This window comes from Zalophus californianus, chromosome 7, assembly GCF_009762305.2.
Source record: "Zalophus californianus isolate mZalCal1 chromosome 7, mZalCal1.pri.v2, whole genome shotgun sequence".
Lineage (NCBI taxonomy): Eukaryota > Metazoa > Chordata > Mammalia > Carnivora > Otariidae > Zalophus > Zalophus californianus.
In genome coordinates, this window is record NC_045601.1 from 111227187 (window position 1) to 111250488 (window position 23302).

General features: G+C 44.9%; 1 protein-coding gene across 4 annotated transcripts in view; it reads left to right on the plus strand.

The window, feature by feature from the left end:
* KIF6 (kinesin family member 6) overlaps positions 1–23302 on the plus strand; it is a 465199-nt gene that overhangs the window by 357816 nt on the left and 84081 nt on the right. For all 4 annotated transcript variants that reach the window (XR_003521659.2, XM_027603428.2, XM_027603429.2 and 1 more), the window contains one exon: positions 10473–10528. Coding sequence is in view for 3 of the 4 variants with exons in the window: in XM_027603428.2 (XP_027459229.1) it covers positions 10473–10528 (56 nt within the window). In the remaining variant the exon portion in view is untranslated. The remainder of the gene's footprint in view (positions 1–10472; positions 10529–23302) is intronic.

A 23302-nucleotide genomic window follows, 5' to 3' on the forward strand; every position in this document is an offset into this window, starting at 1 on the left:
AATTATAAAGAGATGCACACAAAACAAACAAAAATAGCCAAACATAAAGATAGATTATCACATACTTTAACCATAAGAATGGTTACCTGTGTGAGGGAGAAGAATGAGAGCAGGACAGGGGTGTATGAATGAATAAATGAATAAAACAAGGGCTAGGGGAAAAAATAAAGTGCCTCTAGTGAAAGCTGAGGACCCTCCCCCTGGAAAAATGGACATATGTGCATCCACACAAATTTTAGCAAGTGAATCCTGGGGTTTCTCAAACCTTCTAATGCATATTCACAGTAAGCCATGAGTTTCTGGGATAGTCAGCTGGATGTGTTAGAGCAGAACATCTGTCTGTCTGAAGATAAGCATGTCACACTTGCTGCCTCATCCAATACAAACTTCTAAGGGGCCCTCAGCCTTCTCACCCAAGGCTTCAGAGCTTCCACCAGGGCCTGACGACTCCGGCTTCATATTAAAATGACCCATGGAGCTTGTAAAACCTTCGGACACTGGGCCTGACCCCTCAGATACTCTAATTTAATTAGGTAGGAGCTAAGCATCCATTTGTTTAAAGATTCCAACATGAAACCAGGTTTGAAAACCACTGGCTAAACAGTGTCCAGAGTCCCTGAGATCCAGAACCTCTGAGGTAGGATCCCCAAACTCTACAGGCTAAACCAATTACCAAGGGATTCTTTTGTGCACATGAGTTTAAGAACCACTAGCTTAGGAAGAATTCTATTTTTTTAAGAGTTTATTTATTTAATTTGAGAGAGAGAGAGAGAGAGAACATGAGTGGGGGAGGGGGACAGAGGGAGAGGGAGAAGCAGACTCCCCGCTGAGCAGGGACCCTGACTTGGGGCTCGATTTCCGGATCCCAGGATCATGACCTGAGCCAAAGGCAGACGCTTAACCAACTGAGCCACCCAGGTGCCCCAAGAATTACTCTGGAATTGGTATGGTTCCTGGTTCTGGTTTATACTCGAGTTTAGGTCTGTTTCCAGTGGGAGGGTGGGTTGGGATGGCAGGGCTGAAGATGTGGTCTTTCAAAGCCTCTTAATACAAAGCTCACTTAACTCTAGTACAGTAGGGTTCTGACAGCCCTGTGACAAATGTGCTTTTGGGCTGAAACACATCCAATCACATGGGATGGGCTGGTAATACTGGTGGTCCCATCTTGCTTGTGGCCATAGACCAAGGGAATTAATGAAACTTGCACAAAGCTTTCCTCTGAAAAGGGCTTTTCCCAGCAGTAAATCAATCTTTTTAAATCAAATGAAAAGCCAAGAGACCAGCCCACATTTTTTAAAAAATGTCTGCATCTGTTTAATGTTACTGTAATAACAATCATTAAAGGAATATTTGGTACTGGGGAGTGTAACCCAGGATCTACCCCTTTCTCGGGATTGGAGCTTTTGTTTGCATTCATGGAGAGTATTCAATTACGAGGTATTACATGCTCATAACTCCTTGAGGCAGAAGACTAAGAGAAAATGTTTTTCTGTGAAAACAAATAACTAAAGCACTGCTCCTACAGCAGACATCAAAATAGGGTCCCACAGGTGCCAGTGGGGGTGACTTCCATGCTGCCCTTATCTCAAGAAGCAGTCTGCAGTAACCCCGATCCCATCCAAGCATTTGCTGCCTGTCCCCCTGGTGACCGGAAGCACCATGTGGCCCATCTGCAGAAGGGCTGGTCCTAGGAATGCAGACATGAACCTCAGGATTTTAGTCAGGATGGCGCTAAACGCCTGTTCCTCACTCAGCTCCCAGGAGACTACTTCCTCTGAGAAAGTCTCACCCTCTGGAAGCCCCCAGCAATGAGGCCCCAGTGTCCTGGCCCACCATTCATTCCCAACTTTTCACATCATATCACTCTACCATCTGCGTTTCCAATTTTGGGACATCATGTTGGCAAAGTTCACAAAAGAGGGGCTTGGGACTCACAGGAGCCTGGGGGCAGCTCAGCCTCTCTAGCCCATGGCAAGAAGGTTCTAAGCCCAAATGAAGGAACCGTCGATGGCCCCAGATCCCTCCTGACCACTCAGTTCCCCCAGAGTACAAGAGTTGACCTGGAGCCGTGGGACAGATAAGTCCATCAGTGGCTCACATGTGCACATCCGAAAAAAAGATTTTCTTCCCCATCTTACTTGGACCCTAGCCCCCAGTCTGGAGGAGATTTGCTACCTGTCTGTGACAAGAAAAACAGGATGTTGGCACATTAATAGGGTGTTTACCCTTTGCTGAACTAGAGCAGGTAAGCCAATTCTTAAGCTGGATTTTTATAGTGGAAGACAACTACAATTCAAAATCTACATTCAAATCAGGGATGACTCAGCCTTGTAGTATATAATAATATGAAGAGAGGTTGGAGACCCCATGTTTGGCAAAGACCAGTGCTCAGGTACCACACAGCTAACTTTCTTCTGTGGCAGGTCTTTGATGCAAAGGGAGTCCCTCTGTCACAGAGTTTCATTAAATAACAAAAGAAGAAATAAATAGATTAACTGCAGTTGGAAACAAAGGCAATGATAATGAGAACTCAATCAAGAAAAGCACCCCCTCGGGCACCTGGGTGGCTCAGTTGGTTAAGCGACTGCCTTCAGCTCAGGTCATGATCCTGGAGTCCCCGGATCGAGTCCCACATCGGGCTCCCTGCTCAGCGGGGAGTCTGCTTCTCCCTCTGACCTTTCTCTCTCTCTCATTCTCTCTCTCAAATAAATAAATAAAATCTTTAAAAAAAAAAGAAAGAAAGAAAGAAAAGCGCCCCTTCACTCGGTTGGATCCTTCAGACACAGAATAGAATGGCAATCTAAAACCAACAGGAAAACTGGACCGAGGCTGGAGAACAATCTCGTGGCACCATCTGGAAATAACATCCCTGACAAATAGAAGTTCCCTGGTCCCTATTAGACTCCGATTTTAACCTTTATTATTTTTCCATTTGTTTTCTGTATTTACACCTTGTTCCCTGAACTAGAATTATGAACTCTTGAGAGCTGAGATTAGATTAGTATCTTCCCAGCCTCCCCACAGTTTTTAACACAGTGCTGGCCACAAAAATAGTACTCAAAAATATTTCTTTGGCTTGAGAATGACACTTTGAAATTGACTTCGAGAAGTCTTAGCAGCCAAGCAAACTGCTCAAGACCTACTTCCTAGAAGCAGGCTTCTCGAGACAGGGAAGGAACAGAACAGGACACGGGAGGGGGCAGCCATCTTGATGGGAAACAAGATGGAATAGAAAAGAAGTATTGGTATTAAAGAAAAGGCTAAGGGAAATGAAAGGTGGATCTTCCTGGCAATATAACAGAGAGAGCTAAGGTGCCATGTCAGGGATAGGTCTCCAAAGGAAGGAAATGGCATAGATGCAGGCCTACTCTTCCTCTCTGATAGGAAGAGTATTGCATGTTCACTCTGTAAATAATCAACATATTAAGTTAATTGCTGTAGACAAGAGGAACCCCTTGCCCTCCAAGGACATATTTGCCCCACTGGCCTGAAGAAACCACCCCAGCTGACGTGACAGGGAATAGACCCAGAGGCTCTTAGAGACTGAGTGGCTTATGAACATCAGCTCCTCCCCTTAGCCCATAGGTTAAAGCAGCTGCTGCCCCTGGTCCCCAGCAAATTGCCTGTGGTTCTAACTTCCCTGGGGCAGAGCCAGGTGTCATGCTTCCTCAGCTGCTCCCCCAGTGGTGACATATCTCTGCCTGACCCACACCAAGGGCTGGATGGGATTCTCCCAGGAGCTGCAGGTCTGGAATTTACATGAGATTCTACCTCAACTCCCATCCCTTTCATTGCCCCTGAAGATTGAGAAACTCAGCAACTGTCTTAGGTGTCCTTGACCACAGACTTGCAAGGATCCCTCCTCTGACCCCTTGGTTTGCTGAGAGGATGATAGCCATCATTCCTGTCTGTAGTTGCTGCTCCCAACATGCAATCCCACATCACAGTCCATCACCCAAGTGGGTCCCTACACTGCCAGGCAGTGGTCATGGTTTAGGTACAAAGGACGTTTGTGTGCACGTACTTCCCACATCAACCCAACCCTGAGAGGTATCTCATCCTAATCTTACAAATGAGGACTCTAAGATTCAGCGGGGCATTCAAGTCCAAGTCTCTGCACCCCAGGGAGTGCTGCCCACCACGTGCTCCCTCACGCTCTGCTGCTTATACACTACAGGTAGGTATAGAATGCTCACCAAGTGCGTGCCCCGGTCTAAGCTCCAGGGATAGTTGTGTGAATTAAATAGATGTGGTCACTCTCGTCAGGGCACTTACGATGTTGAGAAAGGGGACAAAACAAATCAGCAGGCAGTTCCCACATGGTGTACCATGATGACAGATGTTCAGAGTTCTATGGAAGACGTGGGGTTGCAGACCTGCCCAGCCCTACAGAGGAAGAGACCTCTCTGCTGCAACTGCAGGGTTAGGTAGAAATTAGCCAGATGAAGAAAAACTTTCCAAGCAAAGGGAACAGCCCCAAGGTGAGCCAGTGTGACACTTGATGGTACTGAGGCCAATGTGGGGTGTGAGAAAAGATTCTGGAGAAGTCCACACCAGCCACAGCATGAAGAGTTTAGTTAGCCCTGTTAAGGAATTTGGATTTTGTTCTGTGGTCCCTGGGGAGCCCTTGAAGAGTTTTAAGCCGGAGAATAATAAGATCAGGTTTGCATTTAAGAAGGTTTGCTGGCTTCATGGGAAATGGCCTGAAGGCAGGTAGCAAGAATTCGGGGAGCTATGCAAGCCATTGTCACTTTGAGGTGATGGGGTGATGGGACTGCTCCTTCTCTGAGGAATGAAGGAACGAAGCCAGGTGGAATGCTGTGAGAATTAGGGAGGACCAGGACGGGGAATGGATGCGGTGAGTGAAGATGCTAATGGAGGGAGGGGCGGGAGTACATAGGTGAGTGTCTGTCCTGGGCAGTGAGATGAGGAAAGGAAAAAGGAAGGGGAGGGGTATTCGGAAGGGTGGGAGGTGATCAGTTCCTCAGACGGATTTGTCAGGAAATAAAGCGGGACTGGGAGGGAGATCTGGGAGCTATCTATGGGGATGACAAGTGAAGGCACTGGCGTGATGGGGTGCCCAGGGAGAGGGTCACGACAAAACCCTGGCAATTTGCAGCATCTAAGGAACAGCTGAGGAAGAGGAGACTGAGAAGGAGCAGTCAGGGCGAGAGATGGCTGAGGTGACGCGGAAGCCAAGAAGGAGAAGGGTTTGCACTCTGCGGATAGTATGCAGCGCGGCACCGTGGCTGCTGTGGGATCAGTGAAGGCTGGGTGTCACAGGAAGCCAGGCTTATGAAAGAGCAGCCAAAGGACCGCATTACTTCTCCCTTCCAAGCCCAGGCCTTGCCCTGAGGTAGAGATTTTTCTGTGCAGCGCACAGAGCCACCTGCCAGCCCCCACATTGGAAATACCCCCAGCAATGCTGCGCTTCCCAAAATGAGCCATGCAGCGAACGACTTCCCAGAGAGGAATGCCTTGGTGCCAGGAGGAGAGCCTCGGGGGTGCACAGGTTAAGTCACAGAGCCTTCTCCCTGGCCCTGCCCAAGGTGCAGCCTCCCTGACATAGGCCAGGCCTTTCCCCCAGTGAGCAGCAGCTGAGGATGTTGTCCAGAGGAGCCATGAGCCCTGGCGAAAGTCAGCACAGGTTCAACCGCCTTGGGGTTCCCTGAGGCACATCATTAATGGGAATGTGCTCTTTCAGGTCGGGAAGGAGTCATCACGAGTCTCCCCTTCCTGATGATCAGAACTTAGTCTGGGGCCGGAGCAAGGGGAAGCAGAGGGGCTGAGGGAGACGTGGGCTGGGCAGGTACGGAGATGCAGGTGGGTGAGGATGAACGTGGCAGAAATGGGGGTCACCTTCTTTCTCATCTCTCCTGCCTCCCCTGCACTCTCCCCCTTTTCTCCTCGGGACTGAGCTTTCTTAGTCCAGAGTTTGTCTTGACAACTGGAGATCAGGAACACATGTGGGTGGGGTGGCCTGGAGCAGGGACAACTGCAGAGTGAAGGGAAAATGGTCTCATGCGGACAGGACAGCCCTCAGCCCACACCTCTTCAGTGGGAAAGTCCATTTTAGCTTGGCGCTGCGCTGCAGAGGAGAGACTGGAACAGCTGGTGGCTTCCCCCACTGGGTCTGCCAGCCCTGGCAGGGCGGCTCTTTGGAGTGGGTTCATCACAGCACGAAGCAGCTCCCTCTGCCATGCCCTCCAGGACATGTGGGGGCACCGCCGAGGCTGGGGTGGGGCTCCAGCCCCAGCCCAGGCCCCCTACTGGGGCTTCTCTGAACAGCTGCTGTGAAGACTGCCTGTTCTACTTCGCTATCTTCCCCTTTTCTTTCTCTATTCTGGTTTCCTCCATTCAGCAGCTCTGCAGCCTTTCTCTCATATCTTCTTTATTCTCAAGAATCCAAATGGGTGAGTGAACTCTGCAAGAACAGGCATTAAGAGGAGTCGTTCACCGAGCAATGAAGGATTGTCAAGCCCTGTGGAGTCCTAGGGGCTGGGAATGGACACAGGCAACAATCAGACAGTTATAGTCCCCTCGCTTGGCAGAACTTACAGAATGAAAATAGCCCTCATCTTCTGAGTGGCCTGGACCACCCCTTAGATGCCACCTGCCCCACAGGCAAAGGCCAGTGTGAGCCCACAGAGCCCAGCACAGAGACTTACCTGAATGTCTGCTGAACCAAATTCAGTCTGAATGGCATCAAATGGGACTGCATTTCTCTCCCAAAGGTGACAGGCCCTAGCTGAAGAGAGCACATCCATAAATCTGTCACAAGCCTGAACACCCTAATAAGGGAGCTGGGGTGGAGTTCCAAGAAACCTAACAGTGAGAGGAAATTTAGTCCCCTTCTTTGGAAACTTCCCATCTACAGTCACAGGCCAAGCAGCCAGACTCGGAAAATAGCGGTGACATAATTCACACTTCTCCTCCATCAAGCACAGGCCCGGCCGTCACAGCATTCTGGCCTCTGCCCACGTTGTTCCCCTGCCTGGAATGCCCTCCTCTTCCCACCTCCTCTAACAAAATCCTACACCACTAAAGAGCTTAGAGACAAAAGAACATGATACCTGGGATTTACTGGGATCCAGAAAGATTTGGGGGGCTGGGGAGGGAACACGGAGAGAGGCGATCATTAAAATCAAATTGGCCCGGTGTTGATAGTTAATGAAGCATGATGGTGGGTAGAGTTTTCTAACATGTCCTATGCATCCATAAAAGCCAGGTCAATCCTACCTTGTACATGAAGCTTTCCTGCCTACTCTCCACTCATGGACAGGCCCCTCCCTAGTCATACTCCAGTGGCTTAGCCACAGTTATCCATGGTAGCACAATGATTTGCTGTAGCCATTTATTATGGATTTGTTTCATAGCTTTTTGGTTGCCCTTTAAATTCCATGGCAGAGAGGAGAAGGGAAAGACTGACATTTCTTTTTTTTTTTTTTTCTCATTAAACTTTTGTTTTAATGGGTCTCAAAATTCTGTGACAGATTTTTGGTCAAGTTGTTTCCATTAAAAAGTACTGATTTTAAAAACTAATAACTTAAAACTGCCACACACACACAAAAAAAACATGGTCCACAAAACATTCTCCTTTCCTTCTGAAGGTTTTACAATGCATTGTTATCATTAACCAGTCTTTTACTATTAAACTTAAATGGCCAATTGACACAAACAGTTCTGAGACCGTTCTTCCACCACTGATTAAGACTGGGGTGGCAGGTATTGGGGATAATATTCATTTAGCCCCCTGAGCTTTCTGCGCAGACTTGGTGACCTTGCCAGCTCCAGCGGCCTTCTTGTCCACCGCTTTGATGACGCCCACAGCAACCGTCTGTCTCATGTCACGAACAGCAAAACGGCCCAGAGGAGGAGAGTCAGAGAAGCTCTCAACAGCCATAGGCTTGCCAGGAACCATATCAACAATGGCAGCATCACCAGATTTCAAGAACTTGGGACCATCTTCCAGCTTTTTTCCAGATCGACGATCTATTTTCTCCTTCAGCTCAGCAAACTTGTAAGCAATGTGAGCCGTGTGACAATCCAGCACAGGTGCATATCCAGCACTGATTTGGCCTGGATGGTTCAGGATAATCACCTGAGCCGTGAAGCCAGCTGCTTCCATTGGTGGGTCATTTTTGCTGTCAGCAGCCACATTGCCACGACGAACATCTTTGACAGATACGTTCTTGACATTGAAGCCCACATTGTCCCCAGGAAGAGCCTCACTCAAAGCTTCATGGTGCATTTCAACAGACTTTACTTCAGTTGTAACATTGACTGGAGCAAAGGTGACCACCATCCCAGGTTTAAGAACACCAGTCTCGACTCGGCCCACAGGGACAGTACCAATACCACCAATTTTGTAGACGTCCTGGAGAGGCAGACGCAAGGGCTTGTCATTTGGACGAGTTGGTGGCAGGATGCAATCCAGAGCTTCAAGCAGTGTGGTTCCACTGGCATTCCCATCTTTACGGGTTACTTTCCATCCCTTGAACCAAGGCATGTTAGCACTTGGTTCCAGCATGTTGTCACCGTTCCAACCAGAAATTGGCACAAATGCTACTGTGTCGGGGTTGTAGCCAATTTTCTTAATGTAGGTGCTGACTTCCTTAACGATTTCCTCGTATCTCTTCTGGCTGTAAGGTGGCTCAGTGGAATCCATCTTGTTAACACCAACAATTAGTTGTTTTACACCCAGTGTGTAAGCCAGAAGGGCATGCTCACAGGTCTGCCCATTCTTGGAGATACCGGCTTCAAATTCACCAACACCAGCAGCAACAATCAGGACAGCACAGTCAGCCTGAGATGTGCCTGTAATCATGTTTTTGATAAAGTCTCTGTGTCCTGGGGCATCAATGATGGTCACGTAATACTTGCTGGTCTCGAATTTCCACAGGGAGATATCAATGGTGATACCACGTTCACGTTCAGCTTTCAGTTTATCCAAGACCCAGGCATACTTGAAGGAGCCCTTTCCCATCTCAGCAGCCTCCTTCTCAAATTTTTCAATAGTTCTTTTGTCGATCCCACCACATTTGTAGATCAGATGACCAGTAGTGGTAGACTTGCCCGAATCTACGTGTCCAATGACGACGATGTTGATGTGAGTCTTTTCCTTTCCCATTTTGGTTTAGGTTGAGCGGTGGTTTTCATGACACCTGTGTTCTGGCGGCAAACCCGTTGCGAAAAAGTAGACTGACATTTCTTAAGGGCTCCCCATGTATAGGGGATCAGACTGCGTGTTTCTCACATAGGCCAGATCCTACACTGCTTTGCCAGCACAAAGTTGGGCTCTCAGCGGGCATCTCATCCATATTTGTTGGAAATATATAGGAGTCATTAAGTAAACATCAACACAACCATCTGGCAGACTAGTAGACAGCCATCAAAGACAATGGATAAGCTTCTAATGACGTGCAGAGGGATTAGTACTGTTAAGTGAAAAATAACCAAAGCACAAAATCATATGGATGGTACGATCTTAATTCTATAAAAACGGAGTAGAAAAAAGACTGAATGAAGCGCAAAATGTGCTGATTTCTGGGGAGGAGTTATTAGGGATTTTTTTTCTCTTTTCATACTTTCAAAATGTGATTTAACATCATATACAACGGGAGTCAGTAACCTTCTTCTGTCAAGGGTCAGATAGTAAATACTTTCAGCTTTGCAGGCCGCACAATCTTTGTCACAACTACTCAGCTTTGCCTACACGACATGAAAGCAGCCATAGACAATGTCTAAATGAATCGCAGTGGCTATGGTCCATTACGATTTTATTTACAGAAGTAGGTGGTGGCCTGGATGTGTCTCACAACCAGCCATAGTTGGCCAGCCTCTCACCTATTACTTTATAATCAGGAAAAAAATGTTATTTAAGTTATAGTAAGCATGTATTCTCAACTATATCTATAGGATCTTGGTACTGTGATTAATAGAGAAGGGCAGGGTACAAAAGTCTTACAGCCATGCTTTTATTCCAGTACCCTTGCATCATAAAACACTCAAAATTGCAAATCATAAATTACAGAATATGAGGATGAATATTCTGTGCTGGATAGAGAAGTAAAAATTCACGATACCAGTAATTAATATAAATTTTAGCTCTATTTTTAAGCCCACTATATGTCATTTATTTAGATCTTCTTTTATATCTTTCCATAAAGTTTTAAATTATTTTAGAGAGTTCTCAGGAATCTATAATTTTTTTTTAAGATTTTATTTATTTGACAGAGAGAGACACAGTGAGAGAGGGAACACAAGCAGGGGGAGTGGGAGAGGGAGAAGCAGGCTTCCCGCAGAGCAGGGAGCCCGATGCAGGGCTCAATCCCAGGACCCTGGGATCTTGACCTGAGCCGAAGGTAGACGCTTAACAACTGAGCCACCCAGGTACCCCAGGAATCTATTATTTTTAAAGCATAATTTGGGATTAACTGAAAAAGACAAATTCTTTTTTTTCCCCTCTGCAGATTTTCTGAAGCGAAGGCCCTGGGAGAAAGTATAAATGAAACAAGAAATAAAATTGGTAAGCAGATGATATTCTGTGAGCCTCTTTCACAGACCATTTTCCTGGTAAAAATCAGGTCATGAAGTCCCTCCGAATAACCATGAAGCTGAGTTTCAAGACATTCCTGCCAAGAAAGCTGCTTTGAGAGCGCCTTTCCTTGGAAGTTTGTCATCTCCCCTACCATCCATCAGGCAAAGTGTTTTCTTTTGTCTAGAACTTGAACTTTTCATCCTCATGCAGGCCTGAGCTCTAGCATCCCAATGAGAAAGTTTTGCTTTGCCCCTGGTGTTCCTCAACAATAGCTCAACTAGTCACAAAGGCAAGACTACAGTGACATTTCGTATTTTCAAGTGCTGTGGAACACTTCTACACACACCCCCCCAAAGCTTATACTTAGCATCTGGGGCACAGGTGTGCATTTTGCATTTTTCAGCACCACTCAATAAGCCAGTGGGAGGAGGAGAAGGAAAATGAGCCTCTGTGCCTTCCCAGGATGCAGGTGCCCAGCAGAGCTCTGCCACTTAGGTGAGCATGCCCGGAAAGATGAGGTTAAGCCAGGAGGCAAACTCGGTAAAAATATGCCTCATATTTTTGTCAAAGCGAGAGGAAAATGTTGCCTTCATCCCAAGCTAGAAGACACCCAGGGTGTCTCCCAGGCTGAGGCAGCTCTGCAGAGGGGCCCCTTGTGCCTTTGCTTCTTGCCAGAGAAGCTGACTTTCTACATCTATCTCCCTTGTCCCTACCTTCCTCCCCTCATAAGTGAGGACAAGACAGAAGCCACTGTGAGTGTCCCCTTTGGCTTTTCCTACAGAATATGGAAAATTACAACAGCTTCAGGCACTCAGTCTCTAAAAAGAAGTCTCACGTTCTCCTCTGCCGCCTGAGGCAACCGGGCCCTGAGCCATGCCCAGCACCGTGCAGAGAATCTCTATAATCTCAGGGGTTCTTAACCTAAGATCTGGGAACTCAGATGGGGAGGGGGGAAATGAGCCCTTATTTTCACCAACCTCTAACTGCAATTTAGTGTATTTTCAGTGATGAATGGAGGCAGCTGACCCCAGTAGGACTAGCAACACCTGTCATCCATGGAAATTACAGACATTTTCATTTCACAGCCCAGTGTGGCAGATATCATAAAATATCTTTTATATTCATTAGGACTTCAAAATTATGGTGGTTATCAGACTTGCCATTAGATCTTATTATTTAATGCATTTATATAAAAGCATATAGATATTTCTGTATCACAAAAAGTTTTAAATTTTGGATAACTATTTCAGTATAACTGATTTCTCTTAAAATCCAATGTATTTTTCATTCTATGCACCCAAAAAAATCATCATTCTGTGAGAGGGTCCATGGTTTCATCAGGCTGCCAGAAGGTTCCCTGGCAAAAAACAAAGATTACAAACTCCTTTCTTGACCTGGATTCCCAAACCCCTAAAACTACATGAAAAAAAAAAAAAAAAAGCAGAAACCTGGGTGTTAAGGGTGTGTACATTTTTCTGGAGATAATATCCATAGTTTGTCTGATTCTCAGAGGGGTCAGTGACCCAAACTAATAAGGAAATTGGTTCTAGGTCAGTGCCCCATCGTCAGTGCCAGGACTTCAGAGCTGAGGAGCAGCCCAGGCCCAGCAGCGGGACCGTGCTGGCCCACCTGGCTGGGTGGCTTGGAAGGAAGGGAGGGAGGGTAGGGGAAGCAGGCCTCAGTGCATCCAGGGACAAGACTTGTCAGCCTTGTGAGACTCAAAGGACCCAGTGGTCTGTTTTTATCCCTGGAGGGATAAGAGGGAAAGACCTTTTATAAACTGCTTCTCCCCAAAAAGTAACATAAAGTTTTGCTCTTGAAAAATATCTAACTCTCTCAACCAAAATGAAATCAAAGTGTTCATTACAACACTAATGAAATAGACTCATGATGAAAGACACCAATGGCCTATACCAATATAGTTTTTCACCTGGAGTACCGGTGGTTATCACAAATAATTCTGAATTTTTCATAGTTTTGGTGCAATATCATATGTTCATGGATCCGGTTTGCCACATTCTCAAGAGAAGGCAAGTTAGAGGCTGCCCTACAGCTCTGCAGGTTGTGCCCTGCCCAAGAGCCAGAGTCAGAGGGTGTGAGGGCTCTAATTTATCTCTCAGAGAGGATGATCTGGACACACAAAGGGTCCAGAAATGCTAGCAGAAACCCTGGGCAAGTGGACCTTTGTTTTTTCTGGATCATAACAAGCAGAGCTCATAGCAGTGTTGAGATTTCAAGCTAGCTACCAAGAAAGTAGCTAGTTCAGTGGTGCTAATAGTGCCAATGTCACTCTTCCTTTACTTTATGCAAAGAGCAGACTAAGATCCATCCCCTGGCCACCGGTCTTCCTAATGTGCTTTTGATCCAAAGGGGGCCAGGTAAGGTGGGTCACTGAGACTCAGCTTCATTACTGAACAAGCTTTCATGGTGCTTGACCCCAGGAAGTCACCTACCATCACTGCATGTCAGAGACAAGGTGGAACTTGTACACACATTTAAATTTAAAATCTCCAAGGCAATCTTGAAGGAAACTGGCTTCAGCAGATTTGTGACCTTTCTAAGTGCAATTTTTCCTAGGGAGAAATTAAATCAAGTGGAATTTTCAGTCCCCAGTGACTGAAATCTTAGACTTAGTGAATCTCAGAGTCAGGAGGTGGGAGCTTGGCACAGATGTACCATCACATGTGTGGGATGGTGACTCAGCTCCACTCCCAAACTGTGCCACATCCTGCCTCTGGACCCTGAGGTGGGAATGGGATGCTGTGGAGTGCACATGGAATTGGCCTGCAGAGAGGAAATGAAAACTATATTTGTGAACTACAGATCAACCAGCCCATGTGTTTCAAGTTCAGGTTCCTTCCTGGGTAATTTGTTTTTCTCTGACATTGTGATCTAGAACTATCACTTGAGTTTCATCCTCAAAAGTTCCTAAAGGCTAGCAATTCAGTTATAACCATATAATATCTCATTTTACATGGCACAATAAGTCAACCAAAACGTCCATGTTATTTTCGTTTCTTGTAATAAGCCAACCGAAATTAGGGAGATAAACTCTTGCCACCAAGTCCTTTTCTGTCCTTCTCTGCACACCATTTACATCAATTCTGATGTCAAATCAGTTGAAATGAGAAATGGAAGAAATAGCCAATTCAGAATCTCCCCGAAAAAAGTAGAGTCTTCGTTTCTGTAGGAGAGGCGTTTCGTTGTATTTACATGTCCCATACATAAGAGCATTAGACTGCTTTTCATCACGTGGGCTGTGTATTTGACACATTCACATATGCCCTGCTTCCATTCATCATATCTCTAAAAATGCCATTGAGACCACACTGGGGGGGAAAGAAATAGACTGCATCAACCAGACCACTTTTCACTTGCTAGAATTCTGGCATTTCTTCTTCTACATCAGTGTTCTACCCCTGGCAGCATTGTCTTTGGCAACAAGGAACAATGAAGGGCTGTCCTTTGGCATAAGGCCCACCCCTAGACCAGTGCAGGAGCCAGCTGCTTTGGAGGCAGGGGAAAGAGCTTGACTGGCACCTCTTCATCCTCCACCGACCCCTCCAGGCCTAAATGAAAACGAACATCACAGGATGCCACACAGAAGGGTTTTCACCAGTGGGCCAATCAGTGATCAATTCACAAGTCACAGGAAATGAAATAGCAGTAGCTGTTAGCGGGAGGTGAAGGGAAACACCAAACGCTAGAAAGCTAACAAAACACTCTGGAAGTTTCTTTCTCCTACTCCACATTCAAAGGACCCCAGCCACCCCTCCCCCCATTTGAACAACACTCTTTAATAAAATGTTTCTCTTACATATTTGGGCACTGGGAAAATCATTTCTCAGATCCAGGTCTCCATCAGCAGGATAAATAGGACGATTTTCAGTTGTGTGCTTTTCTGTACTTGGATCTTCCCTTGAGGTTTGCTTCTGGACCTGTTGGTGCATGATGGCTTCTAGTAGCTTATCCAGGAGTAGGGGAAAGATGACATCCGGGTCATTTCGCTGGATCATGAAGACCTGAATTAAGTATATCTTTTGTTACTCTTTGTCATAGTCCCAATTAACAACCACCCCAACAACAGTTTCTACCATGTATTAAGCACTGACTGCACCGTGCCAAACCTTGACATACACTATCTCATTTAATCCTAGCAAAGAAGAGCCATGACCTATAGGGGGGCAAGAGTATTACCTTATGTTGTATATTCTAGATCACAATTTTTAGTCTTAACACTTCTGAAATCAAGATACATTTGGCCATTTTTTCACCTTTTACAAACCTCTGGAATGAAAATGAGTCTTACCATTGACATAATCTAGGTTCTGTGAAATAGGAATTATCTTTATTTTGCAGATTTAAAAAAATGGAGTTTCAGTGAAGTTGCCTGCTGTGTGACTAAGTCAGAATCAAATTCCATTTCTGTCCAACTGCAGAACTTTTAAATACAGTTTATGATCTCCATAAATTCAGATTTATCTGACTTTGACATTTTCTTCTGAGTTTAAAATTTCACTCAGCTGTTACTCAGGTCTCCTGAATCTTTGGCCTTTATCCAGTGTACCCAACAAAAGACTCAAACTACACCCTAGCTCATGCACACACAGCTCAAGAAGATGAAAAGGGTCTTTGTAACATGATTAACGATAGGTTGTCTTGTGCCTTTTGGGGCTTTGTTGCAGGGGCGGGTGGCGCCTGAAACACAGCCTGCCCTTGCTCTCATTTCCATGTACACCAGTCCTGGCTTGTGTCTGCCCTTAGGAAGGGATGACTTTTTCTGGTTTGCAGAAAGATCTGCTATGGCCTTGCAACAGCCCTGGTAGGAGTCAGTGTCCCATATGGGTTTCAACCATCCTCTTCAGTGGTTTGGAAAATAGAATAGCGGGGTTGTATTTTCAGGCTCCATACAATTCCAGCTGAGTGGGTTTAGTGATGCTTCAGGAAACATGAGCAAATTCAAAGCATTAACTTAGATGAGGTTTATAGGAATGGGTGTCATGAAGTACTTTTGCTTCATGCAAAACAGTCACCAATAAGCACCAGAGAAAACCTGATTAAGGGCAGGCGTAGAAATCATCAGTGACCACAAAATAAAAATGTGTTACCACCAAGTGGAAAAATACTCTATTCTCAAAACTAAGAAAAGCAGAAGCCAAGACTTTCACTCTGCCCAGCATTTCCATGTGCACGTTGCATTTGCTCTACGGGAAGAGAGATGGTTCAGAGAAGAGCAGCTGAGGGGATGAGTAGATCTTTGGCTTTATGAAACAATTCACCACGTGTTTATTTTCAATAACAAGCTCTGTCTGTGCTTTAGAGTATTTGTGTGGTTTTTCTTTAAACTACACTTACCAAAAAATTCAATTAATTTGTGCTCAACTTGTATTGGCCAGGATGTTTGGCTATAAGGATAAAAGGAAATTTACTGTCTCGTGTAACCTGCAAGCCCCAGGAGTACAGTTGGCTTCACATGTACCCTTCTTTCCCTCCTCCCCCTCCAACCTTCCATCTCTCAGTGCTACTTGACTAAGTTCCTGACGGCCTCACCCCATTTAGTGACAAGGTAGCTCTGAAAGCTCTCAGTTTACATGGTCTGTGGAATTCATAATCCCAGTAAATGCGATCTTTCCCAACAATGTTGGCAAAAAGTCCCTGGAGGGAGGATGCTTAGCCTGGCTTGAGTCATGTGCCCATCTCTAAAGCAATCCCTCCATCCAAGGGGAATGAAACACTTTGATTGGCTGGACCTGGATGGCTCCGCCCATTCCTCAGGCAGGGGCTTAACCCACCTGCACCACATAAACTGAACAAGATTTGTAAGGAACTGAAGAGTTAACTTTCTCCAAAGGAAGAAGCGCTGGGCACACAACAACCAAGTTCACTACAGACCTTTCAGAAATGTGTCTGTGGTTTGAAACAGATATCTGTAAAGGAACAAATTGTAGGTCCTATGAGAAAAGATAACAGTTAAAGTGATGTATCCTATAAAAAAGAAAGCTGTGCACGGGGAATTCAAAAAGCTAGTTTTAAGTATCAGTGCTTCTGTTACAATGGAAGAAATGCAGAATTACATGCTAAAAAATAATCGGCCTGGTAAGAAAATTGAGATTGGGGCGATCTCTCAAAACCCATGCAACTTTATAACTGGAGCTCTAACAAAACCAATTACAATCCTAACAAAAACAATGATATAAACAGAAAGAAGTGTTAAATTTGTAATACATAGGGAAACACTATCTAAAACATCAGATTTGTTTTCCAGTTTGAGTCTTCGTGTTAGAAGAGGGGGCGCTGGGAAGGGTTGAGGTGCTGAGTTACAGAAACGTGACCAATACGCACAAGATGGGAAGAGCCGCACAGCGAGAAAGAAGCCATTTCTTCGCGGAAAGCGCCCTGACCACGCTGGACCAAGAGAAGAAATGCAGGGGAAAGGGGGCTGTGTATAGTCCTGTGCTTCTCTACAGCCCACGGGGCTCAGCTCTGCAAGCTGGCTTTTTCTTTGGTGACTTTCTCCTGGTGGTGCAAAATGTTAACTTACTAGAGAAAAAAATCGTCTGTGAGCAGATGAGCCTGCTACATGACGCAGATTTCTGCCTCAGGAACTTAGTCGGAAGCGAGCGGACTGTAGATGACGTGATGTCATACAGAGGGACCAACAAATTGTAATTCATCTTTAAAGAGTCTGAAAAAGGAAAAAGATAATTTTCACTTGTATTGAAAATACAGTTCGTTGTGGGAAAAGACATCGTGTCCAAAAGGTAATTTAAATGGATAGAGACTCTAGGAATCTTACTTAAAAGCAGAATAGATGGGCCTCTTTCTGAGATGGCTCAGGGCAGCTAGAAACAAAAAGGGTGAAGCTGATTCCTCAAGTTCCCTCCGGCAACAATCTGGAACGCTGAAACTCCCAGATAGGCAGTTATCTGAGTGACAGCCCATAACCAACCTGACTGATGTCTTCACAGAATGGACTGAGTGTCTGCTGTCATAGTTTGGAGATCAAACAAACAAAAATGATCTGAGCTAGCCAGAGGGCTGTAAAGTATATTAACTGACAAGAGGTAACACTAATAATTGTCATGTATAAGGAAGGAAGCCCTGCTTTGGTTCGAATGACAGCCAAAAAAGATGGATGACTGCTCTCCCAGAGTCCTGACATGGTGGTCCTACCTTAATGAAGGAACCAGGGCCCAGGATCTGGCCTTGTCTGGATGGATTCAGGAAAGCCATGCCAATCAAACTCACTGTAAACTGGAGAAGCGAGTGTTAAATTGACCATGGAGGATGTTCCTTTATAGACAGGAGTTCTTAAACTGCCTCCATCTGGGGCATTTTCTCTTAAGAAACAGAGTAGATTAGTTATTGGAAGGCTGGCAAATAGGCAGCGCTAGGCCCAAAGAAAATCAAAACAAAGAAAAGAGCTTTGAGAGACAGGCTCTCACAGTCGTGATAAAGCTTCCCAGGGCATCCATTGCCCACAGGAGCAAATATCCTTACAGCAATTACGGTCGGTCTCCGGGCTGAACGGCCTCCTTCTGTGCATAAGAACCTTTTCTCCAGAAAAGATAAAATACCATTCATTACGGTTCTACTTACTGTAATTATTTCCCATTCCTGTCTCTCAAGGATGAAGCCCACATCACTTTGAATTGTGCTCTGGGTCACAGGAACAATCGCTTTTAGTTTGGTTCTTTCGATTTTCAGAACTAGAAATCCAGTCGAGCTAGCTCAGGTTTAGGAGGCAAGAATCTCCTCAATATGCAGTAATAAGATCTGAGACCCATCCAAGCTGAAATGGGAGCCAGAGCCAGTTCCCAGGGGGGCGTCAGAGCCCAGTGTACCCTCCCCAGGCCTTCCTCCGGGCTTCTTGCCACCTCTGCGCATGCCTGCTCTTGCAGCCTGCTGGTCCTGCTGACTGATAGGACTTGCTTGCTAGCCTTTGGCTTGCTCTGGCCCCAGCTAGACCTGAAAGCATCCTTTAACATGCTTCCCCAGGTGAATGTGCTCATTCTTTGCTTATTTCTCAGCTCAAAATCATGAGAAAGAGAAACTGAGTGGCCCACTCTATCCTTTCTAGACCTCTAGGACAGCAGCTGCTGGCCAGCTTAAGAATATGCTGTCTTGAGGTCAGAAACCCACCCCTGGTCCAGGCAGCCAGGGAGGAAAAGAGGTCTCAGAAAGAGGCCACCTAGGCAGCAAGGGAGGTTTCCCTTTTAAAAAGAGGATGGGTAGAGCGGGCACAGTGATTGATATCCTGTATCCTCTGGGCTTTGTCTTACAGAGAGCTGTGTAAAGATTTTCGCTAGTTCAGCTCCTATAAGGTTATATCAGTTCCTTCATTTGCAGGTTCTAAAGGAAGCAGAGCACCATTTTGCATGTGGTTTACCATCAGTACTAGTGACTAATCTTTGTAAAGTGCATTATAATATATAGGGTTTTATTTTGTTATTTTTATATAGTCAAATCCATTGATATTTTCTTTTATGATTTCCCTCGTTGCTTTTGTACTTAGAAAGGGTCATTGGAACAATAATAACGATGGGTTGTTCATTGCCGAGTATTTGTTTAAAGCTTTCTGAATTTTCTTACAGTTTTTTTATTATCTATTTTTCACACTCAACTCATTTAGGCTTTATTGTGGAATATGGCATCAGCTGAGGCTCGAAGTGGAATCTTTCGCAAAGAACCAATTTTCCCAAGACCTATTTGGTTTAATGAAATGCCTTCAAATAAAATTTCTTCCCCTCATAGGAGAGTCATTTCAGATTTTCAGAAGGCAGCTGATGCATCTAATGTCATCATAGCAGTGATGTACATCCTTGACATGATAATTTTCTTACAAGTATTACAAAAATAATTTTGCCAGCCAATACTATTATCTGGATATCAGAATAACCCTGCAGAGGAGTGCCAACTTTTATGTAAACCAGGAAGCTCACGGAGGGGTAGTGACAGGTGCATATCTGTTAAGTGGGTGGTCCCTGCAGGCTGAGGGCCCTCTCTGTGAAGGGAAGGAGGCTGTCTTTTTTTAATTTTTTTATTTAAATTCAATTTAGTTAACATATAGTATATTTTTAGTTTCAGGGGTAGAATTTAGTGATTCATCAGTTGCATATAACATCCAGTGCTCATTACTTCAAGAACCCTCCTTAATGCCCACCGCCCAGTTATCCCATTCCCCACCCCCCCTCCCCTCCAGCAACCCTCAGTTTGTTTCTGGAGTTCAGCATCTCTTATGGTTTGCCTCCCTTTCTGTTTTCATCGTATTTTATTTTTCCTTCCCTTCCCCTACGTTCATCTGTTTTGTTTCTTAAATTCCACATATGACTGATACCATATGATAATTGTCTTCCTCTGACTGATTTATTTTGCTTAACCTAATACCCTCTAGCTCCATCTACATCATTGCAAATGGCAAGATTTCATTCTTTTTAATGGCTGAGTAGTGTTCCATTGTATATATCTACTACATCTTCTTGATCCATTCATCTGTCGATGGACATCCGGGCTCTTTGAAGGAAACTATCTTTAAGCCTGGCAGCACGAGCTGGTTCACCTTACTTATTTGCCAGGGGAAGATAAATGATACCATGTTGTTTCACCTCTAAGGAGAAAAAGTGAATTGCCTTATCTTACACTGATTAAACAGAAGGAGTAATTGTAGCTGGCCCAGAAGTGGGTAGGGGCTTTGTCAATGACACTGTGCAGGGGAAGAGCTGAAACTAACAGAGGGTTTGCTCTGTCTCTGGCCAACCACCCTGAAAACACTGATGAGTTCCCTGCTGAAACCGGCAAGAGCTTTCAAAAGCAGAGGACACACAAGGGGGGCAATATCCTTCCCCCACAGTGGTCATTCTTTTCAGGGTGGAGACAGCCTGGGTTTGCCGTTGGCTTCATGTAGTAACCCGACCCTGCAGACCCAGCCCCAACCCCTAACACACAGTCTGCACCACAACTTATCAAAGCGAGACTAAAAATACACATATGCAGCTCCACCCCAAGATGTGCTAGTTAAAGCTCAGACCTGCAGAGGGGGCACCAGATACCGTGCAGAAACATTCGTCCATCTGCAGGGACTCAGCGCTCTCCTTCCAGCAGGTAGATGTCAGCTGTTGGACAACATTTAAAAAACTGTGATCCAGGCGCCTGGGTGGCTCAGTTGGTTAGGCGACTGCCTTCGGCTCAGGTCATGATCCTGGAGTCCCGGGATCGAGTCCTGCATTGGGCTCCCTGCTCGGCGGGGAGTCTGCTTCTCCCTCTGACCCTCCCCCCTCTCATGCTCTGTCTCTCATTCTCTCTCTCTCAAATAAATAAATAAAATCTTTAAAAAACAAAACAAAACTGAGATCCTCCCAAGCACGTTCAGGCTGCATCACTAATCAGGCATCTCCTGAACAAAAGCCCAGCCCCGGCAGTTTGTGTGGAGAAAATAGTAACAACAGGACTCTGGGCACCTGCCTGAGGAAAGCTGAGAGGGCAGCCACAGGCAGGACCAACGGGACTGCCACTGGGACTCCTTGAAGTTTGGGACGAATATTTGCACAGATTGGGGTTGCCTGAAAAGACTGGGAGCAAACAGACAAGCTCGAGGCCAGCCATTGTGTGGCCCACGGATTTGGGCCAGCAAGAGTCAAAGAGGTGGAGTTTCCACCATCATAGTAATAATAACTAACTTCGGTAGAGATACTAGTATTAGCCTGTTATTATAGATGAAGAAGCTGAAGCCAAAGGAGGTTAATAAACCTGCTCAATAATACATTGCTTAGTGAGGGAGAGAGCCAGAGCTAGAACCAGTTACCGTTGGCCTCCAATGTCTATCCCTTGGATGGCAGGAGAATTCACAACTCAACTAAGAAGGTGTTAAGTTCCTGTTGTGTAAGTGCCCAGGAAGGTCACATGTTCTCTCTGAGTTCAAGCTGATGATAAAAAGAAGGAGAAGGAGCCAGCGAAGAAAGCCTTTATCTTCTCTTTACTTTCAACAATATAATAGGGGAAGGAGGCAGAGAGGTTGGCAGGAGGTGGAGAAGGGCTAAGTCAGCCAAGAGAGGGCAAGCCTACCTTCCTAGGCTCCCTCCTCTGATCTGAAGTTTAGAAAGTTATAAATTCCTTGGAGGTTTAGTTTCTGTCTCTTTTTAATTGTACACGTGATTCTTGGATGCAGTTTCACTGTAGAATGTTTAAAAACTACATTAATATACAAATCAAAATGTGACAGCCCTCTTAATTTCCCCTCCCCAGTACCAACTATGCCCCTTCCCCAGAAAGGAGTATCCACTTTCAACAATTTGATGCATGTTTTCCATCCCCTTCTGTGCATTTTTACATAGATGATAGATAGATAGATGATAGATTCATGATAGATAGATGATAGATAGATGATAGATGATAGATTCATGATAGATAGATAGATGATAGATGATAGATTCATGGTAGATGATAGATTCATGATAGATGATAGATAGATAGATTCATGATAGATAGATTCATGATAGATAGATGATAGATAGATTCATGATAGATAGATGATAGGTAGATTCATGATAGATAGATTCATGATAGATACTACATACATATGTACATAGACACACACACAGCCAGCCAGCAGACACATGTGAAAATACCGTTTTGTTGCATAAATGAGACCACAATGTACATGTTACTCTGCACCTTGCTTCTCTCATGTACCAGTGAGTGTGGGTCTACTGCTCACCATTTTTGACGGGGCTACTTGTAAGTATGAATAAACCATGATCTATTTAACTACTCCCATGTAATAGCCATTTCATTTTTTTCCCCATTTTTTTTTTTTTCTGTCACAAACACTGCATGCATTTTTGTGTACAAATGTTGAGTGTTTCTTTGAGTTAGATGCCTAGAAGTAGAATTGGGGAACACAATGGTGGAGGTGTATTTTTAATTTTAATGAGTACTCCCTGGTTGCCTTCCCAAGAGGGTTTCATTACTTTACATTCCCATCAGTGTATGACAGTACCCCCCTTGCTTGTACATGATAATATTAGTCATTTTAAATTTTGCCAGTTGGAGAGCAAAAAATTGCATTTCATTATTGTCTTAATTTGCATTTCTCTGACAGCTGGTGGAATTGAATGCTTTTTCATGTGTCTCATATCTTTTGCTCATTGGTTGGTTGAATTGCTCTTTTTGATTTGTAGGAGCTCTTTGTGTCCTCTGGATATTGGGCCTTTGTCTATGGAGTATGTAGCAGATGTTTTTCTTCCAGTCTGCCACTTGTTTTAATTTTCTCTTAAGATTTTTGGAAGAACTCTAGGAGAGTTGCTTTTCCCTAATTAAAAAAAAAAAATTGCCTTGGATAAGACTGGTTTGTCTGTTCTTCTTTTTGGAAGTTGTAACTGGGAGTTATCCACCCTACCTCACCATAGATAGGCTGTCATCTATCTCTCTATCACCCTGCCTCACCATAGCACTGCCCCAAAGAAGATATCCAGGGTAACATAGTCACACTGCACAGCACTCACCAAAACAAATATGGGCCCAAACTGGATATGAACATTTCAGATCATTTGTCTGTAGCCACTGGCCACTGCATGAGTACATGAGCCCTGTGTACAGAATGTTGAACCTTTTACCAGACCACTAGTCTGGTGATTTTATTGCTGAAGACATAAGCTTTGTAATGAGGCAAAGACTAAATTTATTAATTTAATCTTCATTGAAGTTATCTTTAATGATGCCTGAATATTTTTAAAATTTAATTGTATTTTGCAAAACAACTTATTA